Source organism: Drosophila pseudoobscura, chromosome X (assembly GCF_009870125.1).
Source record: "Drosophila pseudoobscura strain MV-25-SWS-2005 chromosome X, UCI_Dpse_MV25, whole genome shotgun sequence".
NCBI lineage: Eukaryota > Metazoa > Arthropoda > Insecta > Diptera > Drosophilidae > Drosophila > Drosophila pseudoobscura.
Window position 1 is genome coordinate 39,826,530 of NC_046683.1, and position 10,676 is coordinate 39,837,205.

The window sequence follows — 10,676 nt, forward strand, 5'->3', positions numbered from 1 at the left end:
TAGACATTGTAACACAATGTACTTAAGCAGATTTTATTCTGAACGTTTTTTCTTTCAAATGCAGTTTGTTTCATAAAGATGTTTTTATTTGTTCAGATGTTATTAATTTAGCAAGCTGAAACGGCAGATTGTCCCATTGTGCGTCGCACCAAAGCGGGTTATATTGGAAAATCTTCTGGAGATTGTTCGGGATATGCTTGAAGTCCAGACTGAGCAGCAGAATTTACAGGAGCAGCACCAGGAATCCAGCAAACCAAGCGGGAGAGACTCAAGCAAGTTGCGAGCAACCAAGGCCAAACCTGCTTCTAAACAGAACTGCAATTTCAAAGCGAGTTCAAGAGTAAAGTGGTTTTTACACATATGGATTGTTTTATTATAGCCAATAAAAAGACAATTTACTAATTTTAAATTGTTGAAGTTTCAAAATTCAGATCAAAACTTTGTTATTTTATGCTCATCAGCTGCTTTTTGTCGGATGGTGCCAGTGCGAGAATCCCGTTTCCTCAGGATATGCTCTGAGTGCAGAGCCCTTTAGCTGCATTCCTTATAACTTTGGTCATTATGGTAACTTTTTTGTAAATACTTAAGATGTTTTGTGATGCCGTAAGTGGCGAGAGTAGGTGACAAAATTGATCACAGTTTATTTATTTATTTTTTCTAGCTCAATATGCGTGACGAAAGAGGGGGATCGGAAAGTGATTGCCTCCGTAAAGTGAGTTTGCGATTGACCAATTGCATCTATCAATAATCTGGGGCGGATATTATTGTCAGATCAACGTGCGCAAACGAATTGTGTGTGAAAAAGACGGGATGCCTCAGAGAGAAAGCTTTCAATTATTTTTCCGCGAAAGTGGAAGTGGTCTCCAGGAGTTTAAGTCTCCGGAGAGGATAAGAGGCTGATGACTAGGAGGTATAAGCCGATTGCGATCTTTGGGTTTGATTATAAACGCAATGCCTTTCAGAGATTGTTCTGAAACCGGGCAATTGGCAATAGGGCCAATCTCTAGCTCAGCTGTTGTTATATTGTCATGGCTATTAAAGTATCCATTCTAAGATCTGGGTTTATTATATTCTTGTAGATGTGCGGTAAATGTGTCTTTTGAATACGTGTAACATCTGGGCTTACTGTGTTCATGAGTGTTATTAGCTAGTGATAGTTATTTATGTAGTAGTTAATGTTGCATCGCTGTACGCACTTTTTAATAGCCATAGAAAATAAATATCCCATATTTGTTTTGGAACGTATTTCCCTGACTTTGACTGTGTTCCAGCAGTTGTTCATTTTGCTTGGGAGAGTGTAAATTAAAAGTGAATAAGATTACGCCAGTTGGAGTGGAGTTGATTCGCCTTCGATTCTCTTGTTCAATTTGTACATTGAGGAAACTTGTTGGCTCTTCAGTTCGATTACTATTTCGTTTATGAAGCAGGTTTATGAAGCTTGCAGGTTATATCGCACAATCCGTAAGCTTCTCGGTTCTTAAGAATTTTTCGGCGATTTCATTAATCCTAACGAGTAAGAGCAGGGTGAAGCCACGAAGTGTGGATATAGAGATATTTTCTTTGCTTATAAACTTTATAAATTCTTTTTCTACTAGCCAACGCCAACTTGAAAGTTTTTCACCAACCATGGCCCCTGGGCCTCAACATTTTGATACTTTTTTGTATCTCAATTGTGGGGGCTCCTCTCTTGTGGAAGTTCCGGGTGGTCCTGATCAGGATAATTATAGAAGAAATGATGAAAGCAAGTGTTGAGCGCGGAGACTCCCGGGTGGAGCCCCAAAGAAAGTTCTTCAAAACATCATATGAGGTGTTTTAAATTAGATTGGTTTGTGGGTGTATTACGAAGATAGGAGCATACACTCTAGATAAACGATATGCCTTTTTCTCAAACGCTTTCATCCGGAAATGCCTTGAAATGGATGAAATACACATAAAATATGTATATATCTAACATTCAGTGTTCGGGGTTCGTAAGTGCAGAATCAGATACAGTTGCAGATACAGATACAGATATGCATAGCCATGATATCAGTTTGTCCTCTCTCTTTCTGCCTCTGTCTGCCTCCATCTGTGAACGCTGTTTGCTTTTGGCCACAAACAATAGTGTGGGATGCCTGGCATGGGCATCAATTTGCAGCGTTGGCATTGCTTGATTATGAAATGAATTATTTGCATTAAAGTGCACACAGCAATGTACACACAGCAATGAAGGCACAGGTACAGTGAAGACAGTCTAGGCAGACACTGAACGGGTTTTACTGCTAGACCAAACGCTCGTAAGAGACCATCGTGTGCTGGTTCCATCGTGTATGCCCCAATTGAGAGTGAGCCCTGTTTCCTGCGTAACTATAATATCATCAGCGACAGCATCGTCATCAGAATGGGAGCTCTGCTAATTATCATTAGCTAAACGCATCACGCGTGTACGCACAGTCAGAGGCACAGGCATAGGCACAGTCAGAGCCTCCATAGCGGAAACGGAAACGTTGAAAAAGCAATTGGCAAATGGCCTCCTGCTCCGGCTTCTGCCCCTCACCACTGCTCCACCTCCCTGTACTGCTTCGTGCAATTTATTGGCAGCTGCAATTAGCTGGGCGCCAACATCCGTTGGAGCTTGCCAATTGTTTGCGGGTTTCCCGTGACCCCTTTACCCATTATATCGACCCCCTTCTGGGAAGGCTTTGCACCCTTTCCTGGCCTGGTTTTGAAGAGCACATCCACAAGTGTCTCAAACGCTGAAAACGAACGTAACCCATGTCCAAATATTAAGTATGCTACTGATTATCGTTACTCGTAGTGATAGAATGAACACATTGCATACATAGCTTGGAGGCAAGAGTACACATGTGTCCCGGCAAAGTTGTATATGTTTATATCCTTCCTTAATTTATATCCTTCTTGATCTGTTCTCTTCCTCTGTTTGTGTACCTTTACCGCTCTGTCCCAACGTCTCAAGTCTCAACGTCTGAGAAATGAGCAAGAAATTGCTCTTTGTAGCTAATTGCAAGGGAACTTTAATGCACTGCAGCCATTAGCCACACGCCCTCTTTGCAACAGCCCCCTCTTTACCCTCTCTGAGTGATCCTTTTCCAGCCACGCCCACCAGAATGGCTCCACAATTAATTGGTTTCATTTTTTTGGGAATCCTTTCCTGCGCTTCATTTCAATTTGCGCAGAGAGTTCTGTGCTCCTTCTCCCGTCTCCTGCACTCTGGCTCCTCTTTAGGGTGCAATTTTTGGGGGCGGTTTAGGGGGAGTTGTTTATTGCACTTGCAACATCCGCTCTGCAAACGAAGATAAATTGTTACTTTTCAAGTTGTGCTTCTTCGGGTTTCTGTTGCTATTTTTTCGTTTTACCGTTTTTCAGTTACAGTTTTTGGGTTTTTCTGCCAGCAGCTGTTGCTGCCCCCACTGGCCTCACTGCAGTAGATGGGGTCTTCCCTTGGATATGCTTCTACTTTATGAACGGCAGAAATATCCAGAAGCTAAGCATTAATCCGTTGATTATTCTACCCCCTTCTACCATTATTCCTATTCCGATAGATGGATGCAAGTTGTGGTTGATGCGGCCTGGTAACAGGGAGAGAGGTTCCAATCCCGGCTTCCATTTTGAGATGGAGCAGGCGGCACATGGGTGCCGCACTTCGGCCCCGAAACAACTGATTAAACTCGATCCCTGGAGCGGGGTACATAAAATTAACATGATTTGCCGATTAGCCGACCGCATCGATAAGGCCGGCTTATCGGTGGCATCGAGTGGGCCATTACGATTACGATTACGTGGTGCGTATCGAGAGCACGCACTTCCGCGTGTGCATCAGGCTTGAGTCCAGTTAAATGAAACAAGTGTGATGGATTAATGCATTCCACATACGAGCATGTGCTCATATCTGTGTATTACAATGTGTCGATAAGGCTAACCGATAGGAAGCCGATAACATGCAGCTGTGCTTTGTTGATGCTGTGATGCAACTACTTCCACTGTTAGTAGAACTAATCTTTCTTTTTCAGTTGTCGACGTGCTGAATGGATCTTAAATTAAGTAGTAGTATATGGAGTGGTGTTAGAAGTGACAGTAGAAATAATAGGTGCAGCAGTATAAGTGGCAATATAAATATAAGTAGCAAGACAAGAGGTTGAGGCAAGAGCAGTAGTGGTAAAATTATAAGTAAAACATCAGTTTGAGTACCAATAGAAGTATCGCACTTTTCGTATAGTAATAGCAGTTTCAGTAGAAGTGCCAGAAGTATGCCGGGAGTATAAGTTTCAATAAAAGTACATGAAGAGGAATTGGTAGCATTATCATTATAAGTAGTATAATTAAGGGCTTAGCACTTCGTGTAGTTAGACGTATTAAAAAGCAATAGCTGTTGCAGTGACATAGCTGTTCGGCTGTTTAATGGCCAGACAAAGGTCCATACAATTCTCGTGCAATAATTTTTTCTAAATTTATTGAACCTAATTTAGCCAATTTACATATAATTTCATTGACTTTGAAGCAAAAACCTATTCAAATGTGCCAAAGTCCATTTTTTTGCTCTTTTTTTTTGATACGGAGAAGGATATATTGTTTATATTTGAAGTATCATATTTTGGTGTATACATATTTTAAAAACCTCACGTTCGATTATTGCTGAAAATAGGTCTGCTTAATCACTTTGCAAATAGGGCAACAAATTTCTAAAAATTTAAATTTATGATTCTTTTTATGAACAATGTATATATATAAATTTCTTTGTCCCTCAATTACTTCAGGGGCATACAAAATTAGCAACGCCTTGCTTCAAACGTTTAAAATTTTTTTGAGATTTTTTCTCAAAAATGTTTAACTTTTTAAGTGTTTATACATTTCCCTATCCACTTCTCTCTCTGGTTCGGTCTGTTGTTGGGTTGTTGTTTTCGGAGGCCGTATACGGACGCTCTCGGACATTTGTGTGTTGTTTACTCGCCCGATTAGTGGCAGCAGACAGGGACTGGGGCTCTATCTGGCGATAGTGCTGCCTTAATCTCAGACATTGACCGCAGCCACCCCACCCCCTGGGGGCGCCCCTTCCCCTGGCCACCCCCGTCACTGATAAGATAATGCCCGTTTGGGTCGGAATCGGGGCTGCGGGGCTGTTCGTCGGGATCAGTCATGGAGAGAACGCCGAGCGCATCGCACTTGCTGCTGCTGGCCGTCGTCGCATGGGGCTGCTGCCTGGCTCTGGGATCGGGACAGCTGCCAGAAGTGGATCCGGCGACTGTCAAGGATCTGGAGGAGCTGGGCGCCCACTACCTGCCCGCCGGCTACTCGAAGGCGAATGTGTCGCTGGCGGACTTGCAGCGCCTGCTGCGCGCCAAATGCGAGAAGGCCAACCAGGCGCTCCCCGCCGGCTCCGTGAACGCCACGGCTCTGGGAACGGCCATCGAGCAGGCGGCCGGACAGCTGATGGGCTGCATTGGAGGACTGGCCAATGTCACCGAGATCCTGGACGAGATAGAGAAGGCCAGCCCCAAGGGAGACCTGGACGTGGTCTTCGAGAAGTACTGTCTGCGCCTGCCGCAGGCGAAGACCTGCCTGCGGGAGTTCAATGCCGTGCTGCAGCCGTGTCTCACCCGCGAAGAGCGCTCCCATAATGCCCTTATGCAGCGCATCATGGACAAGCTGCTGGAGTTCGTCTGCTACAAGAACGGCGACCAGATCGCCCTCTTCATCGCCGAACAGGGTCCGGAGTGCCTGCAGGCGAGCCGCGACCACATCGCCACCTGCCTCAACACCACATTCGCCGGCTACCTGCCCCAGGTGGGGCAGCTCTCGTCCTCCAACATTGCCGACCTGCTGCCAGAGCTCGTCCTGGGTCCCCGCCAGTGCGTCGACCTCTACGACTTCGAAACCTGCACCGTCCGCCACCTGGAGCGCTGCGAAACCATCACGCCCAGCAACATTGTGGAGTCCATGTTCCGCTACGTCCGCAAGGAGTCCAACTGCCAGCCGGCCATCGAACGGGTACTCCAGGAGCGGCAGCGGGCCCAGGCCCTTACGGCCCCAGACCCAGCCGCCGGGGGAGCCGCCTCGCTGGTGGCCTGGAGCCTCCTCCTTCTCCTACCGTTGGCGGCCGTCCTATAAAAGGGCGGGCTCTCCGTCCCACCCACCGATTCTCCATTCTGCGTGTGTGTGCCTGCTTTCCTTTATCCTTTCTCTCTCGTTGTTTTTTTTTATTTTTTGATATTTTATAATTATGTTTAATAAACTTTCCCAAGTCGAGCGTAAGCCGCTTAACGGATTCCCTTGTTAACTCCGGCTGCGGGTCCGTGTCGGTGTCCGGGATCCAGGAAAGTGTTGAGCTGCATAAACACAAGCCTGAAATATGAGATGGGGACGAGTGCGACGAGTGGGAGGTGGGGTTGGGGTTGGGTCTGGGGCTGGGGCTGGGGGTCACTGAGCCGCTCGGACCATATTGCAGGCCGCTTATCGGTCAGCAACAGAAGTAGAAGCTAAAGCAAAAGCAGAGCAGCGGGTCAGTCGTCTCCGGCTGGCTCTTATCGCCAGCAGTGAAACAATGGGGGGAAAATGGAGGAAAAACCAGAGAGAGAGAGAAAGTAGGAAACAGAATATAAGATAGAGAAAAGCTGGGGCCCTAAGATGAAAGGGAGGTGTGGTCACTGGCCAAATACAGATTTTGTTGCATTGTGGAAGGAACAGGCACAGTTTCAGTAGAGCTGATCATCGTTTTACCTGAACTGTCGGATGAACGAGAATGGGAACAGTTTGAGCTGAACTGTAGAACGAATACGAGTAATCTTAGCACTGAGAAAATTAAGGAAATCCTCAACGAAATGCATAAGTAATGATAACCCAAAAATTGTTGTCGCACTTTGTGGGAAAAGTAAACAAAATTTCTAGTCATTCTCCGGGAATGATAAGCAAATCGGTGGCCATTCCCCATATCCCCAGTCCATTCTCCTACCCCTCCCTCAGCCATTTGCAGTGCGGAGTGCCTCGTCACCCTCGTAAATCATAAAATGTATGAGATGCCCAAAACCGACGGAAGTGGTTGTATTTACAAATACACTTATCGAATGGGAGTCAAATACGGATTAATGGTGCTATCATAGGGTATTTATTAGAGCTCATTCATACAGGAAATAGTGATGCTACATTGCTCCATTGCCGTGGGCTTTAGCTGTGGAAATCTAAAAGCTACTAATAAGAGAACTGACCTTCTCGATCATTCGACAGCACTGCCATGAGGATGCATTTCATTCGATCTTTGCATGTCCTTGGGACTGAAGATCGCCCTAAAATCATGGGACCCATTGTGAAGGGCATGTCCGAAAAAAATGTCATATAAATCTTAGGGAGAACGGACAGCGAAAAAATGAAACCGCAACTGTCATCATTTCACAGACGAGTGCGGCCCAAGCGGAGAGATTCAGAGAGTCCAGAGAGTGGACAACAACAAGGAAGAGAGACCACCTCCAGAGCCCTATCCTCATTCTCAACCTCATCGTCTCATCCAGATTCGCTTTGTTGGGGGGCCATTTGACAGCAGACGAAGCGTGAAATGAAATGGATGGAGTCTTAGTTCAGCTTTCGTCCTGCATTAGTCCTTCGTTTTCTGCTGGCGAGTGGAGCTGAGACTGCGACTGAGGCTGGGACTGGGGACCTGAAGGATTCGAACGGCTTCTTCCAATCAATATAGTTTCATTGGTGGCTCTGTGGCTCCGTGGCTCAGTGGCCCAGTGGCTCCTTGGCTCCGTTTGGTTAGTTAGCCAGTCAAAGTCTTTGGCTAACAAGTCATAAATGTTACAAACTTAATTAGGACTGCAGTCGCAGACCCGCCTTCTCCTGCCTGATCCTCCTCCCTTCACTCGCTTCCACTTTATTATTGATGTGAAAAATGCGGAAAATGAATGCGTTTCCGGTACTTTTCGCGAGTTGGCAGCTAAATTGCAACGGCCATGAATCATTCCAGTCGGACTGAGAGAGTCGTAGTCGTCCTCGACGTCGTCGTCGTCGTCGCCGTCCGAGTCCAAGTCCAAGTCATAGTTGAGTCCTGCGACTTTTGCAGCTCCCATTCAGCTGCTTGGAGCAGACAAACTTTGTACGTGCCACGCGAGCAATTGGCAAAGTGCTGCCTGCCCCACCGGACAAAAGGCGTGACTCGGGGCGGCCCGGAGCGGTGCAGGAGAGGGGCTCAAAAGTTGGCTGGCAAATAATTGCACGTCATTGGCCAAATTATTGGCCCTCGATGGGGTGCCGGCGATAAGCGAGCCAGAAGGAGGACTGCAAATGCTTTTCGGGGGGTAAAGCCGAACAAAAGGAGACTGAAATGGCCCGGAAGAGCTCGAACCCTCAATGGGTGCTTTCACGACTTCAGAGATCTTTCAATGAGAGGCTCACAACTTTCCCAAGCATATTTGGAATCTTATTGAAACAGAAGTAAATGAAGGAACCTCTGCGGCTTCCACGCTTTGAGGACACCTCCAAAGTATCCTTCCAGAAGATCCTAAAACCAGGAATCTTGAGTCCTTAAAGCTTGCACTTACTCTGGCAGATCTTTGCACTGAACCAAAGAGATAGCCCAACACAAGAAAAGTTTCAAGGTTTAAGGAATGCCTACTACTTTTATGCACTTTATTGGGTGGCAGGGTCCATGAAAAGGCAATGAAAATGGAAATTACGTATTTCCATAGGAGGAGGGAGGAGGCAGCGTGAGGGGTGTACCTGCAGTCTGCCAAATTTAATTAAATATTTCAATTTTGTTTCCAGAAAGCTGCCACTGTCATTGCCACAACTATCTCTAATTGTGCACGCATTCTCCATGCTCCATGCTCCATGCTCCATGCCCCATGCCACTTCGTGCCTCTTTCTCAGCGACGACTCCAGGGGGAGTGGGTGTCTTTGGGTAAGGGGCAGAGGTGCCAGAATGGCAGATGGTGGAGCATGCCACCTGAGGCGTCTGCGGCTGCTGGAGAGCCACGCTTTAACGCTCATTTGCAAATGTTTGTCTACTTTGGTGCGGTGTGAAAAGCGTGACGAAACGTGTGGAAGGGTGGGGGGGGATGGCTTTTCCAGGGGGTGTGGATGGGGGTAAGTGTGCGTAAGGAAAGGAAAGGTAGGGAACCAATAGCGCTCCACTGGGAAATTGCAGAGAAATGCAGCATCTGGCAGAAGGACCAGAACATCTGGCTGCAGTTCTGTTAGTCGAGGAGGAGTGAAGAGGCAGCAACAGGAGTAGTTTCAGTTCCAGGATATCCCTGACACATTGTACAGGAGGCTAATGTGAGAGGCGCGACACGAGCCCATTAGCCCTCTCCGTCTCCGTGTGCTCTGGTGGAGAAGAATCAAATGGGAAATGCGAAATGAGGCTCATTCGTTTGTTCTATTGATTATCTGTTTCCGCATCGATTCTGGCATTCCATTAATTTCCATCTGCCAATCAATTATCCATTATCTATTTGCAATCAATCGAGCATACTGTTGGCCCAATAATGCTGTTACGATTCCTATCGCTGACAGTCCTCCACACACGCCACGCACTTTCATCGGATTCGGCATTGGGTGTTTTGGGTTTTGTGGTGTCACCACCATTGTGGGTGCCACATAGTCGGAGCGGGAATTCCTCTGCCCTCTGCCCTCTGTCCTCTGTCTTGCAACCCCCTACCCACACGCACACTTCGCACTTTGCCACACTTTGAGGGAGCTTTGTCTGGAGAGATGGAGTCCCGCATTCTCCTCTTCTGTCTGCTCCTCCCTGTCTGTCTGCCGTGTTGGTCTTACGCATGACTGTCTGTGTGGCATGGCTCCTGTGTGCTTGTATGTGTGGGGATATGGGGAATATGTGGCATCCACAAAGTACGTATACTTTGGGGTCTAATTTGCGGTTGCTGGCGCAGCTCAATTTACAAGTGAGAAATTAAGATGTCGACAAAACTTTGGCCCAAACACCTTGCCGGGGAGAACGAGATTACTGACACACACAGAGGGATGCAGAGATACAGATAGAGATACACGAACGGGGAGCATAACAACCGCCAAGAAGTCTCAGTGCACCACAAAGTCTGGGAGTCTTGGAGTCCTGGACTGAACTTTGCACTCGTGCAGCACTTTTTCGTGTTCCTCGCAATTCGGTGTTTTCCTGGACACCTGCTCCTTTAAACCCTTGGAGCAGAGTGTTTTTTGGGGATTTTGAGTTGTTGATGCGCTTTTAATTGCGTCAAGTAGCACGCCACAAGAAGGAGGCAGCAGCACACGAGCAGCTGTACTTGTTACAGCCGGCACTAGACACTCCAACTTCCGCAACACTTGCAACACACTCTAGCACCTCCGCCACCTTCAATCAGTCAACGCATTCCAGCGTAATGTGAAGCAGATACAAGTGCCATTTCCAGACTCTCGACTAAAGGATACTCATTACTCGGATCCATTAAGGGTGTGTCCTGTTTCGGACGACCGATTTTCGAAACAAGAGACTGAACTGAATTCCAAAGGAAGTATCGATGGAAAAGGCACAGAAAAGACCAAGCCCAAAAAGGGAATTGAAGTACCAGAACGCCACTTGCTACAATGATGTATGGAACGAATATTGAACTGGAATTTGTTCCCGATGAAATATCTTGGTATTTTATAGTCTTTGATACAATGCAGTCGGAGGATCTACAATGGGATCTACGGCTTTTGTGATCGCTTCCCTT

At 46.8% G+C, this 10,676-nt stretch overlaps 1 protein-coding gene and 1 long non-coding RNA gene across 2 annotated transcripts; one reads left to right on the plus strand and one right to left on the minus strand.

The window, feature by feature from the left end:
• Positions 1-2,998: 2,998 nt before the first annotated feature.
• LOC117184705 (uncharacterized) lies at positions 2,999-3,677 on the minus strand. Its single transcript, XR_004470129.1, has 2 exons — positions 3,357-3,677; positions 2,999-3,283 (listed from the first exon to the last, which is right to left on the minus strand). It is a non-coding gene; the product is annotated as an uncharacterized lncRNA (long non-coding RNA).
• A 1,425-nt stretch (positions 3,678-5,102) lies between these two features.
• On the plus strand, positions 5,103-6,249 carry LOC4815537 (27 kDa hemolymph protein). Its single transcript, XM_001355436.3, has one exon. The coding sequence runs from the start codon at positions 5,134-5,136 to the stop codon at positions 6,103-6,105; it is 972 nt and encodes a 323-aa protein (XP_001355472.1). The 5' UTR covers positions 5,103-5,133; the 3' UTR covers positions 6,106-6,249.
• Positions 6,250-10,676: the final 4,427 nt, after the last annotated feature.

Bases quoted from the DNA above. Each gene is read 5' to 3' on its own strand.
- LOC4815537 (XM_001355436.3), top strand. From the start codon at position 5,134: ATGGAGAGAACGCCGAGCGCATCGCACTTGCTGCTGCTGGCCGTCGTC.